Source organism: Meriones unguiculatus, chromosome 3 (genome assembly GCF_030254825.1).
Source record: "Meriones unguiculatus strain TT.TT164.6M chromosome 3, Bangor_MerUng_6.1, whole genome shotgun sequence".
In the NCBI taxonomy this organism is placed as follows: Eukaryota; Metazoa; Chordata; class Mammalia; order Rodentia; family Muridae; genus Meriones; species Meriones unguiculatus.
Window position 1 is genome coordinate 16,664,509 of NC_083351.1, and position 18,829 is coordinate 16,683,337.

Sequence of the window (18,829 nt, forward strand, 5' to 3'; positions counted from 1 at the left end):
TTCATTGTCAACTTGGCTGGCTTTGTAATCATCCAGGAGACACTTGGGAGTGTCCAAGGCCATTTCTAGAGAGGTGGAACTAAAAATCTGCCCCAGATGTGGGAGGTGCCTTCCCCAAAGGGGAAAGGAGAATATGAGCTGTGTCGGGCACTCATTTGTGTGCATCCTGGTGGTGGGTGGAGAGTGGCCAGGTCCACACCTGCTGCAGCCTCCCCTTCTGCCCGTAGACCGTATCCTTAGACCGAGAGCCAAGCAAACTCTCCCTTAAGCTGCTTTTGTCGGGTATCTTGTCATCATAATGAGAAATTAATGAGTCTATTTCATCTTTTATAGCCCCACACCTACCATAGGAGGGTAAGTGCGTGCGTGTGTGTGTGTGTGTGTGTGTGTGTGTGTGTATGTGTATAATTCATTAACTCAGTAAATGTTTGCTAGGATTCTGGACAAACTTTTGTGCCTAATACAGGCATAGAAGCATGCAAAGAATATTATGTCTGTTGCTGGTGTGAATATTATGTCTGTTGCTGGTGTGCTGTTCCGTGTCACACCATAGCAAGCGCCACAGGTAGGAGTCTGTTTGGTCTTTAAGCTTACAACATGCAATTTGGGTTTGAGCAGGAGCTTATTCTATAGCTACTGATCTAAAGTTAATAATACCAGGTTAGTGAGGAGGGTTAGAGTCTTAAAGTCACATAACTGGCAGGCCAGGCTTAACTCCTGCATGTATGTGACAGGTCTCTGCTGTTGTCTGTAAAGTGGGTGCTGTCTAGTGTAGGTTTATTTTATATGCCAAAGTTGTACCCTTGGGCTTGAGTATAGACCCAGACATAAAGTTAAAAACCTGGTGTGTGTGTGTCTGTGTGTGTGTATCTGTGTGTGTAGCTCAAATGCTTGCCTAGCATGCTTGAGGCTTTGGGTCCGATTCCCAGAACCATATATATTGGCCCGCTGATGGTCCATGCACATGATCCAGTAATTGGAAGGTGGAGACAGGAGGCTCAGAAGTTCACTGTCATCCTTGTCTATGCAGTGAAGATACGGCCAGCCTTGGACCATATAGGAGATCCTGTCTCAAAAGAAATGGTGGGAGCAAGGGAGAGAAGTTGGGACCTGAGATTTTGTAGTCTGATCGAGAATTAACTTTTCACGATTATATGTAGTCTATAGGAAAACAAATGTAGATGAATCAGTTAAAGTGCTTAGCAAAATGGAAGCAGGCAGTCTGAGAAAGGTAAACACATTTGAACTATCTCTTGAGCTGCCTGAATGGTAAAGGATTTTGTTGGTTGTTGTGTTAAATACAGCAGACACAGGGGTATTATTTTGAGTTTATCTTTACCATATTTTGGGGACTTGTCTTTAAAATAGTAATTAAGAATTTTAGTAATAAACATGCTATTTTCAGATTTTTAAAAATTTTAGGTCTGAGATAAATAGAAGTTCTGAATATTAAGTTTTAATGGCTGAAGTAAGATAATTTTGTTTATAATTTTAAGGAAACATAATTTGTAATATAATGAAAAAATTCTAAATGAAAGGCCTAGAATTAACTCCTTTATGTTAGTCAAGTGCTAGCATTTTACATTAAAATGTCCTATAGTGAGCCAATTCTGCCATTTATTCAGTATTTTGAGACAGGATCTCACTGTATCATAGGCAGGCCTCAAATTTGCTGTCCTGCCTCGGCCTCCTGATGTGCTGTCCCCTCTATTACTAGCAGTTTTTTCCTTTCTTCGCTGGGGCACATGGTCTCATCCTTAGCCCAGGCTGTCTTGGAACTGGTGACAGTTCTCCTGCTTCAGCCTCTGAGTGCAGGCATTACAATTGTGTCTTTTTCCCCCTTTCCGAGACAGGGTCTCTTAAGTGTTGCTGACCTTGAGTCCCTGATACTCCTCCCTCATGGTGGTTTACAGGTGTGTGCCAGCATGCCCACCTTACAATGTTGTTATTGAAGACTTTGGAAGAAAGAAAAATATGGTTCCCAGGGAAAGAGGTGGTATTAATTTCAATCAAGGTTTTTTGTTTTTTGTTATTTTCTCTAGGCAGGGTTTCTCTGTGTAGCCTGGCTGTCCTGGATTCACTTTGTAGACCAGGCTGGACTCAAACTCACAGAGATCCGTCTACCTCTGCCTCCCTGAGTGCTGGGATCACAGGCATGCGCCACCTTGCCTGGCTCAGTCAAGGTTTTAAATTTATATGGTTTATAATCTCTTAAGAACTAACAGACTCTGCTACTCCTGCCTTGGTCTTCAGACAATGAACACAGGTAAGCAGAGCCATAGTTTTCATTTTGGTCCTGTGCTGCTCAGGTGGAGTGTCTGGGCAGTCTACACCTGACATGTGGTTTCTAAAAAGGTTTCTGGCTGAGAGAGTTCAGGTTGGACCCCTCTTCCTGTCCAGCATGTGCTTCAAGGAGGAAACTCGAATCCTTGGCCATTCTCAGCTGGTGCTCATTCCCTCCAGTAGCTTTTGATTAGCTACTTTGCATTTAATATTTTAAAATTCAGGTTCTGTTATGTTTGAGCATGTTAATATAAACTTTTGGTGCGTTGTTTTTGTACGTGAATAAAGAAAAGGAAAAAACCTCTCATTCCCACCTGCTTCTCTCTGAGCTTGTTGCTGGGGTTGAGGTGGGTTTTGGTTTGTAGATTCTCTAGGGGAGTAGACCCCTCTCTCTGCTGTGTCTGGAGGGCTGGACACTGCCTCCCACCTTGAGGCTTTTCTCCACCCAGGTGCTCAACTCAAAGGTTCCAAAGCCCCTGGAGCTCATTCTTACTTCCTTCATCCTAGTCATTAGCATGACAAACATAGGGTTATATTTTCTGGTTCAGTTTGGCCACACTTTCTATCTCCACTGCCTCTAGCAGTCCCACCCATCCTGGCTCCCACCTGTCTGTCTTCAGCTCCATACCTGCGGTCCGAGTTTCACTGGTAGATCCTTATTGCCTTAAATGGAAGCCGGCCTTTGGCTCCAGTGTCCCTGTCCATTCCTTTCATGCCTTTCTTCAGTGGTCACCTACCTTTCTGTGCTTCGATCTAACCTTGTGTCTTCTCGGATGAGGCCATCAACTCAGAACTAAGCTCTCTACTTTGCAGTGTATTCTTACTGCTCACTTTCCACATGTCGGCAGTATTTTAAAAGACTTTCAACTATTTACTCATTAGATATCTATGATAACATGAAGTGCATGTTCTTCCTCAGCTTATGGAGAAGAAAACTGAGAAATGGAGAGGTTAAATACGTCTCCGGTATCACACAGCTGGTGAAATAGAAGCATCAGTATGCCTCAAACCAGGCATTTCTTGTTAAAGACCTTGAGTTCAATCCCAGCACTCAGGAGGTGGAGACAGGCTGATATCTGCGAGTTAAAGGCCAGCCTGGTCTACAAAGTGAGTCCAGGACCTCTAGGGCTACACAGAGAAACCCTGTCTCGAAAAAGAGCAACAACGGTAAGAGCAAAAATAAATAAATAAATAAATAAATAAATAAATAAATAAGAAAACTCTTGATAAACATTTGTCAAACAAACCAATGAATTGTTTCTTCTTTGAGCATAAAAATCTTAATGCGCTTTCGGATGTCTTTGGGCAGGTCTTGTGCTCACGAGCCTACTTAGCAACTCCATTTTCCTTTGGTCTAGATGTCTCTGGGCATCTCTGAAGCAGGGCCCTGTCCTTTCTCTGAGTACTTGGCTACCCTTAGGCACTTAGTGGTTTTATCTTGATGTTAGCTGTTTCTTCCATAAACCTGTAGGGAGATCAGGTCTGTTCATTCCCATTTGTTTGCCCAGTGCCTGCTGCAGTGCTTGGAGACTGTGCGATGCTGAGAAAAATAGAGCTGACTTCCAGGTACAGGGCGTTCTGTAAGATGTTCTGCTCGCTGACCTTGGGGGGCAAATGCTACCCAGTCACCCACAGCTCAAGGCAGTCTAGCTAGCAGCCTGTGGGGAAGAGCCAGCTGTGGATGAAGCAGCACCCCGGCCTGCTGCTGCCTGCGCTCAAACAAAGAGCATGCCTTTTCTCGTTCCTTATCACACATTCTTCCCTTCCTCACACGAGGGCTGCTGAGTGAGCTAACCCCAGCCCTTCCATCCAGTGTAAAATAGAGGTAAATGACAATATTGGTTTAGCTCCTTGTGGTTGTGAATAACAGAAACTCTACATTCAGTGTGGCTTCGCACACGGAAACACATCGCTAAAAGCACAGTAAGAGTGTGGCTCCAGTGTGCGGCACAGCAGGTACCAGCTGCTTCCTCCGACTCTTGGCTCTGACTTCTGGTGTAGATTTCAACCTCAGGATAATATCCGTTCTCCTATAACAGTCACATCCAAGGGAGTTCCCCTTTTACAGTCTTTGTGTGTGTGTATTTTTGTGTGTATGTGTATGTTTGAAGGATTATGGGAACTGGATCCCAGGCCTTTTGCATGCCAGGAAAATGTTTTACCACTGAGCTCTGTCCCAGCTAGAGAGAGGGGGAGGGAGAGAGGGAGAAAGAGGGAAGGAGGGGAGGGAGGGGGGTGGGGACATGAATGAATGAATCTTAAGTTACCTAGGCTGGCTTTGAACTAACTCCCTACGTAGGTGAGCATGACCTTGAATGTCTTGTCCTCTCGATTCTACCTTCCAAGTTCTGGAGTTCCCAGGTGTGTGACACCCATGTCCAGTGTGTGCTGTGCTGAGGGCTGGGCAAGCCCTCTACCAACTGACGAAACCCCATCCTCCTTAATTTAATTTTTTGATAAAAATGTGTCGGGAAACAGTAGTTTTTTCTGTGGAAATGGCCTAGAACATAGTCTTTGCAGCTCGTAGGCTTTGTTAACACCGCTCCATAGGAAGCTAATAAGCAGCACAGTATTACAGAGGGTGAGTCCTGTGGGAAGTTAGGAAAATGGCAAGATAGATACAGGCAGGTGTGGAAGGTTTGGTTTAGGCTATGTAAATGTTTTCGTGTTAATCCCAGGTGCGGGACACGGGACTGATTCAGATGGTCCACAGCAGCAAACTGTTTGCCTCTCGCAGGCTGAGAGGGGCTCTTTGCCAGCTGCAGATAGTTTAAATCTGGGGACTCTGGAGAGGGAGTAAATGCCAGAGCCCAGAGAGTGTTGGGGGCTTTGAGGAAGAAGCTCCTGGTGCCCTTCCCTGCTGCTCCTGGTTGCTGTTGATGCAGTTGGACGAGAAGATGGAGATATCCTGAAATGAAGACTGTGCTTGCCCCAAGGAGTCCGATGACCCTAAACAGCAGGAAGTAGCTAAGGAAAACTGCCCCCTTTCCCCACTGACCTTCTTTCTCTTCTGCCTGCTGTTGTTGGAGAAGGGAGGAAGAGGCTTAAGAAACATAAATAACATAGTTTTTATGTACGCCAGTAGTCAGGTACAGGCCATAGGCATGCATAGACAGGAAAAGTGACAGCACACAGTGATGTAGGAGCTCACAGCAGGAGTGTCAATAGACAATCAGTAGACAATCAAAATGGAGAATTGGTTTGTGCTAGAGTAATGTAGACGTTTCTTAGCGGTGGGAGTTGGGGCTTGACTTGAAGGGCCAGGATAGTAGAGGTCCTCTCAGATGGAGGGGAAGATGATCTTAGTCATGGACCGCACAGCCCGGAATGGAAGGGGGTGAGGTGTGGTGCTGCTGGGGCTCCTTGGATCACAGCAGGGGAGCCATCTAAGGGAGGAGAGCTCTGTCAGACCTCCGCTTCACAGACGTGTGTGTGTGTGTGTGTGTGTGTGTGTGTGTGTGTGTGAGAGAGAGAGAGAGAGAGAGAGAGAGAGAGAGAGAGGTGACTGGGGCCTTTTCTTTTAAAAATAGAAATATTAGCCACATTTGGTAGCTGGATTAGAATTTGGTCATTTACCAAGGAAACATGTCTGAGACTCCTGGAAGGCAAGGCTTCTTTCCCAGCTCTGCAGGCATCACCATGGGCAGCTGTGGTGAAGAGGACAGTCGCCCATTTTAGTTAACACAGTAAGTTTGATTCCAGGTGACGCCGGTAGTACCTGGGGTTAAGGTTGTTTCAGAGAGGGGAGCACAGCAGCTGCTTGCTGTAGTTCAGGTTGCCCTCTTCTCTTCTCCCTTTTAAATTCCAGAGCGATATGAAAAGACATGTTGGTTCAGCTTGAATACTTGGATTTCCAGTGATTTAGACATTGTCAAGTGTACCGTTTTCATATGAACTCCGGCCCAGAGGAAGAGCCAGCGCTGAACTTCCTATACTAAGACTCACAAAACCACGAGTTACTGGGGGATTTATGGCACCCTTTCCCTCTCCCCCAAAAAAGGGATCAGCCTGCCTCTATCTCTGGATGGCTGGGATTAAAGGCGTACACTGCCATGCCCAACTGTTCTTGAATTTCAATGTCCTTGGTATGGCTTTATGAGCCTGTGAGCTGGCCTGGATTGGTTAAGTTTGGGTTTGCTCTAGTTTAAGATGTGATAGGGATAGGGTAGCCTTATCTTTTTGAGAAAGGAATTCACTGTGTAGCCTTGGCTGGCCTGGAATTTGCTATGAAGACTATGTTCGAACTCGCAGAGATCCTCCTGCCTTTGCCTCCCTGAGTGCTGGGATGAAAGGCATGCACCATCACTGTGGGCCAAGAAGCATTCTTTCAATCAGGGGTTGGGGAACACACATTGTTATTTACCAACTGGCCATCAGTTCCTCGCCTTCAGAGAGCAGAGTCCAAAGGAGAGTTTAACTATGGAGCGAGTTCTTTCCAGTTTTTTTTTTTTTTTTCCTTACATGTTCTCCTCCGTCCTTCAGTGTTTATGAATATATGATATTCCCACCAAATGCACCAGACTGGAGTGTTTTGTAAAAACTGCAGAGTTCAGCTACCCCCTCGGGTGTCCTGAATCAGACCTGGAGTCTGGGCACATTGCATTTAAATCTATGTCATTGAAGACTTTGTTTCTAGCTATTTTGAGACTTCTGCTTCTATGAACTTCTCAAACAGATTTCCTTCTCTCCAGAGCTTTTCTACATTCATTCTGGAACTCTACTTCATTTCATGGATTTTTGGTAGAAAGGTTTTGGTTTGTCTTTGTGAGTGTGTGTGTGTGTGTGTGTGTGTGTGTGTGTGTGTGTGTGTGTAAGGCTCCATGTTGATAAATACTGTAAATTTTTACATACTGAAAAGAAAGAGAGGCATACAATGAGCATCACTCTCCCCTGCCCCTTACTTTGGAGCCTCATGTTATTTTAACCCTTTGTGTTAACTGTTGATTCTGTACCAATGATATCTGCACCGTTTCTTTGTGTAGAAGAGGCAAACAGGCCAGCAAGAGTAGGTCACTTGATGGGAGAGGGAGCAGTGAGGTTTCTGAGTGTCTGTGCCTAGGTGAGTGAGTCCTCCTGGCCATCCTCTGCTGAGTGAGCCATCCAAGCATCAAGTGGATTAATTGGAAGAGCTTGCAAATGCTCTGCGCTGACCTGGCGTTGCGTCTAGCCCTGCTTGGTTGTGTGTGATTTCAAAAAGGGTCGGTCAGCTCCTCTCTCAGTGGCACGGGCTTCAGGAGCCAGGAGATGGGAAACACTTGAGGTCTGAAACCTTTGCTGCTGCTGTTCTTTTGAGACAGGGTCTCTCTGTTTAGCTCTGGCCGCCTTGGAATGAGTGTGCAGTCCTGTCGTTGGCTATTTTATTTATGAAGACAGAGCTTGGAAACCTGGTGATTCCTCCATGCCACATCAGGACTAAATTACAAGACGGTGAGATGGCACAGGCTGGCCCTGGCCTGAGATTTTTGATATCCTAAGCAAAAATTATTTTTGCTTCACTCCAATTGCTGTACTTAATTTTGTTATATGGAGCAGTATATTAATTTATTGTATACTTGTGGTCATGTGTGTGTGTTTCTATATATTTTTTTAAAGATTTATTTATTACTTATGCAATGTGTGTTAGCATGTACACCTGCACGCCAGAAGAGGGAACCAGATTTCATGTTTAGATGGTTGTGAGCCACCATGTGGTTGCTGGGAATTGAACTCAGGACCTTTGGGAAGAGCAATCAGTGCTCTTATCCTCTGAGCCATTTCTCCAGCACCGTGTTTCTATATTTGTATTGTAGGTCGGAAGACAACTTCAAGGAGGCAGTTTTTCTCCATCTACCTTTATACGGACCCTGGGGATTGAACTTGGGTCACCAAGCTTGTGCTACGAGTGCTTTAACCTGCTAAGCCATTTTATTGACTGTAGACAGAGGATGGCTTAAAACAGTTCCACAGGCACTGACACACACATTGTGTCCATACAGACCAGCTAGCACGCATGCGCAACACACAAATAAATAAAAATAAATGGATGGAGGGGAATCAAAAACCAAAAACAAAGCACAGGGCTATATTGCCATTTGGAATACTTTAGTGTGGAAGTCTCTTACAGTCTTTTCTCTCTTTTCTGAAGGAACTCTGGGATTCTAGTGACTGAGTGCAAACTGAACGGCTCACTAGGCTTGTCCGTCTTTTTTGCTTTTTTGAGACGGTTTTTTTCTCTGTGTTGCCCTGGCTGTTTGGGAACTTACTATGTAGACCAGGCTAGTCTTGAACTCAGAGATCCGCCTACCTCTGGGACTAAAGGTGTGTGTCACCACTCTTGGTGTTTTTGTGTGTGTTCCTTTCACTTGTAATTTTTCCAATGCTAGTGATACAGTTTAGAAATAATGATGCAGTCTAGGGGTCTTGATTGGGTTCATTTTCTCTGCTGTCGCTATCAATCCAGATGTGTCTCTGAGTCTGGACTTTGTACTCTTGCGTACCCTGCAGACTGGTGGAAAGGTAACAGGCCTTGAGACCTTGAGTGTGCATGGTGGTATCAGCATGCTTAACAGAACTCAAAGATAGTGCTTTAGTTTTCAATCCGACTAGTCTAAAGACTGATTAAACAAGGTTTTCTAAGTGAGCAGTTTCTTAACCTTGCCTTAGTCAAACATTAAAATATTCATGGCATCTAATGCCACTGACCCCTACTCTGCAATGCGGGAGCTAATCCAGCGGTTTCTCATTAAATGCCAGGATTGTGCAATTGCAGAATTACAACAGGCCTGGAGGGGGGCGGGGCTGGTGAGTGAAGCCACATCAGGCAGCATAGTAGAGAGAAAATACCCTTTTCAGGACAAAACTCAAATGAGTGCTAAGACCCACCTCCCAGTATGGCTTATTAATTTCCCTTGGTGGACCCTGAACTGGTGGTGATCCTCCTATCTCTGTCTCCTGAGTGTTAGGAACACATGCATATGCTCTCAAAAATTGGCTGATAGTCCTTTTTTGGGGGTGGGGGGAGGGTTGTTTGGTTTTTGTTAATGTTTGGAGACAAGATCTTGCTATGTTTATGTGGTCTTAGACCTTTCTGTGTAGACCAGGATGGCCTTGAACTCAGAGATTCACCTGCCTCTGCGTCCCAAGTGCTGGGATTAAAGGTGTGTGCCACTATGCCTAGTTTTATGTATTCAGTTTAAGCCTGTTTTTTCTTTGTTCAGAGTGGATGGTTTTTCACTCTTTCCGGTTATAGCTTCTTTTCTCTGTGCCATCCACTTGATGTTTGAGGCTGAACTGGTCAGCTTCCTGTCACTATAACAAAATACTCAAATAACTAACTTCTGGAAAGTGTTGTTTTGGTTGGTGGTGTTGAGGTTCACAGCTTTGGGTGTGGAAGCTGGGTGGCAGTGGCTGGTCGTATATGGCAGAACAAACTGCTTATCTGACCAAGAGGCAAAAGAGAAGAGGAAGATGTTGAGGTCCTGTAATCTTGTCAATGGCTTGCCCACAGTGACATAAACAGTACCTCCCGAACCCCAAATGTATGTCACCGACTATTGTGGTCTGTTTTAGAAAGTGACAGAGGCCTTATCTGTGGAGGAAGAGAAAAGGAGTAGAAAGTATATTTTTGTCAACTTAATTTCTTTAGCAACATGTTATGGTTTAAAAGCTTTGCCACCCGAAAGGGAAGTCCAGAATTCCACTACATTGCAGAGGGAGTACAGATTGCCTTCTGCTCATGGGCACTCTCTTGGCTGTTTACGGTGTGTGTAAACTAGCAGACAGACTTCCATGTTTCTTGCACCCCTTTCTCTCTGGGAAGTCCAAACCCCAAAGGACGTATTGTTCAGATGAACCGATGAGAAAATGGCGCTTTTGGCTACCATGGTGAATGGCCACCACAGTGAAGCACTAGCTGAAGTGATCAGAATGAAGATCAGCTGAACTGTTTCTCTCCTGAGACAGGGTAGCTCAGGCTGGCCTTCAGCTTGCTCTGTAGGAGAGGATGACTGAATTCCTGATGTTCCTGCCTCTGCCTCTCAAGTGCTGGGATCGCAGGTGTGGGCCACCATACCCCCCCTTCTCTATTTTAATCTTGGGGCACACCTGATAAAATTAAATATTTGTCTGGATTGAACTTCAGAAAATTCAACCTCATTTATCATTGCCTTCAGGAAAGTTAACTGCTTCATTAAAGTAGGATTGAAAGAGCTTATAAAAGTATCTGATGAGCTGGGCATGGTGGCATACACCTTTAATCCTAGCGCTCAGGGAGGCAGAGGCAGGCGGATCTCTGTGAGTCTGAGGCCAGCTGGTCTACAAAGTAAGTTCAGGACAGCCAAGGCTACACAGAGAAACTCTGCCTTAGAAAAAAAAAAAAAACCCATGTCTGGTTATTTTCTTGCTCCATGAAATAACATGAGAATAGTATATTTATAATGTAGTTCTTTGTGTTTTTGAGACAGGGTTTCCCTGTGTAGCCCTGGCTGCCCTGGAACTTACTCTGTAGACCAGGCTGGCCTCCAATTCAGAGATCCGTTCTCCCCACCCCCCACCTCCTGAATGCTGGGACTAAAGGCGTGCACTATCACTTCGAGGCTACACCACCTTTTATGATTATGATGATTGACAGTTATTTAACTCTTTGGGGACTGACATCTATTAATTTCATGATTTATTTTGCCTTATAAAGAATACTGTTGCCAGGCAGTGGTGGCGCACACCTTTGATCCCAACACTTGGGCAACTGAGGCAGTCTGATCAAACTCAGTTGACCGAACTCAGACTGAGGACTGAGTTTGAAGGCAGCCTGGTCTATAGACAAGTTCCAGGATAGCCAGGGCTACATATAGAAACTGTATCAAATGAGAGAAAGAGAGAAAGAGAGAAAGAGAAGGAAAGGAAGGAAAGGAAGGAAAGAAAGAAAGAAAGAAAGAAAAGAAAGAAAAGAATACAGTCAGACCTGTGGTACTTTTTGCTGGTGTCAGGGATGTCCCTGTCCCTAGGCATGGTGCAGTTTTCAACATAGCAGCAGAGTCTGTGTCACCATCACAGTGGGGAGGTGTGACAGCAGGCACCAGGCTTGGCTGCTGGCGCAGAGCTGAGAGCTCACATCTCAAACTACAAATATGCTATGGTTTATAGCTTCTGAAATGTCAAAGCCCCCCCCATACTCCCTCCACCAAGGCCACACCTCCTAATCATACCCAAACAGTGCCACAAACTGGGGTCCTGGTATTCAAATGCTCAAAACTATGGGGGACATCTCCATCAAGCCACAAATGTGACTTTTTTTGTTTGTTTTTGGATTTTAGAGAGACGGTTTCTCTGTGTAGCCTTGATTGTCCTAGAACTCACTCTGTAGCCCAGGATGGCCTTGAACTCACAGAAATCCACCTGCCTCTGCCTCCCAAGTGCTACAGGCGTGTGCCACCACTGCCCAGCACCAAATGTGCCTTTTAAAGATACATAAAATGAAATCTTCATGACATTGGTACTCTCCTCATTGTGAGTGGTCATTAGCCTGATCTTGCTGCTGGCTGCCATGTTGGAAGAGTGGTAATAAAGGCTCCTTTACAGTACAGAGGCCTCTGGGACAATGCTTTACTGGGCAGTTTTTTTCTAAGAAAAAAACTGAGGCAAATGAAAGACCAAAATAATTAAGACCTGCCTTTCCACTCTCCTTGCCACTCCTAATCCTTCTGGTTGGGTTGGTAGGAAGCTGCTGCTTGACTGTCACCTTTTTGACCTTGTTCTTCATGTTTAATTCTGTTTCCAGGCTGGCAGTGACGGTGAAAGCATAGGGAACTGCCCCTTTTCACAGAGGCTCTTCATGATTCTGTGGCTCAAAGGAGTTGTGTTTAGTGTCACCACCGTTGACCTGAAAAGGTAAGACTTGACCTGAAAAGGTAAGACTTGACCGTGGTATGGAATTGGCTTGCAAGTGTGCAGTTTGTCTTCAGCTTGGATCCGCCTCCTGCCTTTGCTTTGGATTGCACATGAAGGAAACAGAAGTTATTCCAGTTCTCTGTTTAAGATTTAACTTGTATAAACATTAGGGTCAATGTACAGTGCCACTTCCAAATCACAGTTTGTCCGTTGGTCCATCTGCCCCCCCGGCCGCATGTGGTTGGGTCTTCCTTGGAACCCTGTTGACCTTAAATCTCCTGATTTGGCCCCTGAGGCCAAGTTTTCTGTGGAAGCAGTGAAACCCTTGAGTTTCTCAGTGTAAACGTGAGCCACCAAGAGCTCTGCTTTCTGTCTGACATCTTCTGGGCTCAAGTGTGCTAAACTGTGGACAGTGTCTCGTGGCTCCTTGGGGGGAGTGCAGCCGTGTAGCTTGGCGTAGAGCACTTGTCTGGCTAGTGCTCACGAAGACTGGGTACAGTTGCAGTTTGAGGTGGGGAAGACAAGAATATTGGTTTTAGAGAGCTGACTAACGTAACCTGTCTTCCAGGGAAATAGCATGATCCCTGTGATACTGAAAGCGCATGTGGTATAAAATAAGAGTCATCTTGCTGACTTGAAGATGTGTGTCCTGGCTTCTCTCCAGAGGCCAGGATAAGGGAGGCTAAGAAGAGGTCCAACAAGAAGGCAGCTCTTTTTTATTCAGGAACTTGTGGTTTCTTAGCAAATATCTCCGAAGAACAGTTATGTTCCCATAGTCCCCAAAGACAGATAGATGTCAACAGCTCTGACCAGCCAGCCTCGCCACAGTGGCGAGCTCCAGGTTCAGGCAGAGAGCCTGTACCCGGGGCTAGAGAGTTGAGGCAGGGGTTACAAGCCCTGGCTGCTCTTCCAGAGGACCTCGCCTCTGTTCTTAGTTCTTGGCAGCTCTCAACCATCTGTAGCTCAAGTTCCAGGCGATCACACACCCTCTCTGGCCTCTGGAGGGCACTAGACATGCAAGTGAGGCACACATATACATGTAGGCAACACACACCTGCACCCACACACCCCCACACACCCCCGCCCACCCCAAATTTAAAAAAAAAAAAATATGTGTACCAGTGGGGACTCCAGGACCTGGTGTGGAAATGTGTTCCTTGTTTTTTTTTTTTTTTTTTTGAGGGTGTGTGCATATTGAACCCAGGGCCTGGTGTGTACTAGGGTACCACTGAGCCATCTCCAAAGCCCCACACAGTGCTTCTGACATGGGCACATAACCACCGCAGCCTCATGCACTAATTGCTTTTTAAGCATTTCAAGTTGTTAACCGTATCCAGGGAAAGCTATTGCCAGCATGCCGGTTGTGGAGAGTCGCCACAGAGCTGTTCCTCCTTAGGTCCTGTGGGCTCTCGGTGCCTTATCACTCCCTCCCCCCTTTATTTTCAAGACAGGGTTTCTCTGTGTAGCCTTTGTCTGTCTGTCTGTATAGTCCAGGCTGGCCTCGTTCGCAGAGATCCACCTGCCTCTGTTTCCTGAGTGCTGGGATTAAAGGCCCTTACTACCACTGCCTGACTTACTTTTTACTTCTTTGGAATAGTGAAGATTTAAAAGTGTGTTTGTTAGCTGGGTGTCATGGCTCATTTTTGGGAGGCAGAGGCAGGAGGATTGTTGTGCATTCATTGCTGGCCTGGGCAGTAAAGTGAGACTCTTTTAAAGGGAAAGGGGGTGTTGTTACGTGCAGTTTTGGAGAACCCCTTCGGAGATAGTAAATGAATGTAGAAAATGAGCCTTTGACATCAGATAGTAAATGACTACAGGCTCCTGGGAAGACATTAGTCCGTTCATGTTGGACAGAGCTATTTTAAGAATAGAATAAAGTCATGCAGTAATTCTTCTATTACTTTTATTTTCCTACATGTATTCAAAAAGGAAGTTTCTCAGTAACTCCTAAAAATAGACCACACAGCAGACATACACACACTTACTATGTCCTAAACTACGTGGCATTCTCCTATTCCAGTTTCGGCATGGAACAAATGAGCTGACTGCCGTGCTTTTGAAAAGCCTTCTTTGAACAGTTGAGTACAGTGCCTGATTGTGTAACAGACCAGGACTACTGAATCTGGTGGGGAAAATGATGGAATGCAGTAGGCCCATTTCAGACACTCCTGCTTGTCATTACAGAACTCTGCGAGGCCTTATTGCTGCAAGTTGATACCTGAGGGTTGGTATGTTTGACAGTTTTGTACTCCATGCACAAAAAGGGATACACGGGAAATAGGTATTTCCAGAAAAATACCAAGGATGTGCGCTTTTAGGGCTATGTATGAAATCAATAGCAGAGAACACCCAGCTTTGTTAAGGCCTGGGGAGTTTTGGTTTCTTTAGAAACCTTAGGTCTTGTACATGTAAAGTCCATTTTCCTTCCTAGAGGCACAGATTGCACTCTGCCCGGGTGGCAGTCCTCTTGCCCCTGCTCCCCAGTACAGGTATTACAGGTGACTGATGCCACCCTCTGCTTAAACGTTCAGGAGGGTAAACTAATGGTGTGCAGGGCACATGATGACTCCCTCACCCTTCCCCCAGGCCATCGGTGTTCTGTCACAGAGGTCATTGCCTTTAGGCCTGGCCTGTGGTCTTTATCCATTCAGACCTTCCCACAAGCTTACAGAGTTCTGAACATTTTTAAAAAGAAAGTAACCAAGAAAATGAGCAATGGCTCGGGAACAACATATAATAAAGTTGTCACCAAAGAGTGAAGTACCCCATGGTATGAAGTACCTTCCATAATGTACACTTAGTTTTACAGCTTTGTGTCTCTTTTTAGAAAGCTGTGGGGGAGAAAATACCCACTGAGCTTATTTTCCTGTCTATCTTGGAAATTGCCCACTTGTGCAGTGAATGTACTGATCCCAGAGCGTGCCAGCACAGAGTGATGGCCCCCTGAGAGCGCCTGAGAAGGCCACTCTGCCCCCACCGAAGCAGCGGTTGTTAGCTTTCATCCAGAGCAGCGGGTCTGGGTCCAGCCCCAGCACTGTTAATGACGGTGCTGGGGTGGATGCCCTCTCTGGGAGCCTTTCAGCACGCCCATTGCTGGCCTCCAATGCAGCCGTACTGCTTTAGTGGGAGTTATTTCCAAGCCTGTTTTTCTCTCTCATGATGAAGTCATATTAAAGGCATTTTAGATAAAATGGCACTCCGGCTACAGAAAGAATCTCGATTTCACAATTGCCATCTGAACAAAAGCGGCAGATAAACATGTATTAGAACTGGGAGATACTATCTCATGTCATCACGTGGGGGAAGAAGCAGAGTGGCTTGTGAGAAAGGAGTACGAATCGGCTCTGCTTGAGGAGCCCAAGATGGGCGAGCAGCCTTGAGGTCAGTTATTCATTCAGGTTAGGACAAAGGGAAGGTTAACCATCAGTCCTGGCTGTGTGATGGCCACTGTTCAGGGTACTTTTAACTATTTTCAAACCACTTTTGACCTCTTAATAGAGTTTGCTGGTTTAAAGAGCTTGTGTGGCTGACAGGCTCATAGCAGAAGCCAGGGTCTTACTTTGAAGACTTGAACTACCGTTGTTCTGTCCAGAAGCTGCTAAGCTAGAGACCAGTGACTCTGTTGGTCTTTTACATGTTAGTCAAACCTTTCAAGACCACAGCTAGGCAGTAAGGATTAGAAGGGGAGAGAAAGCAGGAAGCGTAAGGAGGCGCACCTGGCAGGGAGGCTTGTAATCTCAGAGTTTGCGAAGCAGAGAGAGGCAGCAGGATCTCAGCTCAGTTCCAGGCCAGGCAGGGCTACACAGTGAGAGCAAAATAAAGCATAAGATTAGTGGTCTGAGGAGCGACAAGCAGGGCACACTCAGATACCTCTGGTTTTTGGGAAGTTGGTAGAAAAGAGAACTTTAGGAAGTTAACTGTCTGTCTGTGGTGTATGCATGCACGCAGCCAGAGGGGAGTGTTGGCTGTCCTGCTCTATCACTCTTCTTGCTCCCCTGAGAACAGGCTCTTTTTATTTTATTTTTTTAATTTTATGTGTGGGTGTTTTGCCTGCTTTTCTGAGAAAAAGGTTTCACCATTTTGGCTAGGCTGGCTCTTGAGATTTGACGGTCTCTCCCTTCAGTGCTGGAGTTACAGGCACATGTGGCCATACCAGGGTTTTCCATGAGTCCTGGGGATCTGAACTTCAGTCCTCATGGTTGCCCAGCAACTACTCTCTACACCTAGTCATCGCCCTTGTTATCATAAAAAGCAGTGACATCTACCATAATATCTGTGAATCAAATATTTCCTATGTGCTTTCCCTTGAGAGGTCACTTTTTGAAAGCCTGGAAAATGTACAGTTCTATTCTCTCTTAACCATGAACAATCTTACTGGAAATAACGATTTCCTTCCCCAAATGTAGACATACCGTTTGTAATACGGTGGATGAATCAGACTCACAGCAGAGTTACTATAGTAACAAAGTTGTTATGGAAGATGATTGTGATAGTTTAAACTTCAGTGTAGCTTCACAATAGTTTAAAACATAACAACAGAGCCATGGAACTTACACAGCACCAAGCCTTTTAGAAAGAGTTATAAACTCAGCGCAAAATCTAATTTCCAAATAGACCCCCAAGATGTTTCCAGTTTTATTATGTCTCAAGCTGGACATGGTGGTGCGTGCCTGCAGTCCCAGGATTATAAGGAGCAAGAATCTTGAGTGCCAAGCCAGCCTGGGCTTACATACACATGAGACCCTGTTCCAAAATGGCAGCTGCGCATCAGCAACCCATCCCTCAAAACAGTAGCCCCACCATCCTGTGTCTTTGTCATCTTCCTTTCTGAAGTCTTTGGTAAGTTGAGAAATGAGTGGCTTTTTCCTGGTAGACCTTCAGTGACAGATACATGAGTGACACGTGCAGAGTAAATGTAATGGAACAGGGCAGCCTTCTAGAGAAATTGCTGGTTTCCTGTGGCGAGTTAGTCATTTAGGAAAGGCAACTTCTTCCTCCATGAAGCTGACTCATGCTGCTAAGACTCCTAGACCAGCCCCACAGTTCATCAAGACAGTTTTACAAGCAGATTCTGAAGTAGTGTGTGTCCATCTGTCCATCTAGCTTCCTTTCTTCCCTCTGCCCCCTTCCCTAAAATTTTGTTACTACGTGTTTTTGTCTCTCCAAGAGAATGTCAAGAAATAGTAAATCCTGAGGCTGTTAAGAATGAATTACAAAACTGATGAGTGAATATTTTTCTTTTCTTAAAATTTATCTGTCTGTCTATCTGGCTTTTTGAGACAGAGGTTCTCTGTGTAAAAAGAGTCCTGGTTGTCTGAGCCTTGCTTTGTAGACCAGGCTGGCCTTGAACTCACAGAGATCTACTTGCCTCTGCCTCCAGAGTGCTGGGATTAAAAATGTGCACCACCATACCTGGCTATTTATTTTTCAATTAATTTTTATTTTAAAATTACATATATATGTGGAGTCCAGAAGAGAGCATCAGGTCCCCTGAGCTGCTTGCTTGTAGGTACTGGGAACCAAATTCAGATACTCTGCAAGAGGAATATACACTCTTTAACCCTGAACCATTTCAATAGCCCCATAATGAATATTTTTCTAAACTTCTTATCAACACAAATTCTACTTGTACATTGTGTTATCAAAATGCATTCTGAAGTCTAGAGTGACACTTTATTTTTAAAATGTTGCTTCACAGAGGCAGAGGGATTTCTGTGAGTTCGAGGCCAGCCTGGTCTACAGAGCTAATTCTAGGACAGCCAAGGTTACACAGAGAAACCTTGTCTTAAACAAAACAAACAAACAAAATCACCATTGCTTCACAAATCGATCCTGAAATTAGACAAAAATGGGCTGATGAAAACACGTAGCAAAAATCAGTGAGATTTTGTAACTGCTTTTACTGGGCCTGTGAGTGCTCAGCTGTGACTTCATTAGTCAAGCCAGAAGACTGCAGACAGGAAACGGTAAGGAGCAACTAACTGAAATAAAATATGAAACGGCTAGAGGCCCGCTGCTAGTAACCTTTGTGAGACTGGGTGCTTTTTGTTCTTTTGTACACACACACACACACACACACACACACACACACGTACGTACGTATGTATGTATAATGGTATGCTTTGAAAATTGGTGCCTTTGAAACAGCTCAAGAGACATACTCAGTCCTTTTCTCCATTTCAGGCAGACAGGTGACCCACACGAGCCAGCTCCCACGAGGGATAGTTGTGCCACATTCATTTTATGCCAAGCAATGGAGCTGAGCCAGCAGCCTCACACCTTCCAGTTGTTTCCAGGGGGGTGAATTAAATTTTAATTGAAATTAAACCACTTAAGCTGCTTCCCATATTAGCTCCAATTGGGTTTCCTTTCTCCTTGTTTTCGCTCGTTCTTTTTCTTGTTTTTGTGTCTCTCTCTTGTTTTTGTTTTCCATTTAGAAGCAAAATGGGAAGGAGCAGATTAGTGTGTCTCAGTCAGGAGACTGCCAGAGCAAACCAAGGCTCCTCTGCACAGCTCAGGCAGTATTTCAAGGCGGGGGCTTAGGGAAGTCACTTCGGGAAACCTGAATGAGCCTAAGTGAATTTCGGGATGTGTGTTGAAGGCCCTTCAGGAAATAAGCCAGTGTCCTCAAATGTTCAGCCGTTGTCAGTGGTTTATCTCAAGCTATGGCCACTTTCTGGAA

General features: G+C 45.2%; 1 protein-coding gene across 1 annotated transcript in view; it reads left to right on the forward strand.

Annotated features, from left to right (window-relative positions):
* Clic4 (chloride intracellular channel 4) overlaps nucleotides 1-18,829 on the forward strand; it is a 53,895-nt gene that overhangs the window by 16,386 nt on the left and 18,680 nt on the right. Inside the window, exon 2 of the mRNA XM_021662473.2 lies at nucleotides 12,038-12,147. Within this exon, the coding sequence (XP_021518148.1) occupies nucleotides 12,038-12,147 (110 nt within the window). The remainder of the gene's footprint in view (nucleotides 1-12,037; nucleotides 12,148-18,829) is intronic.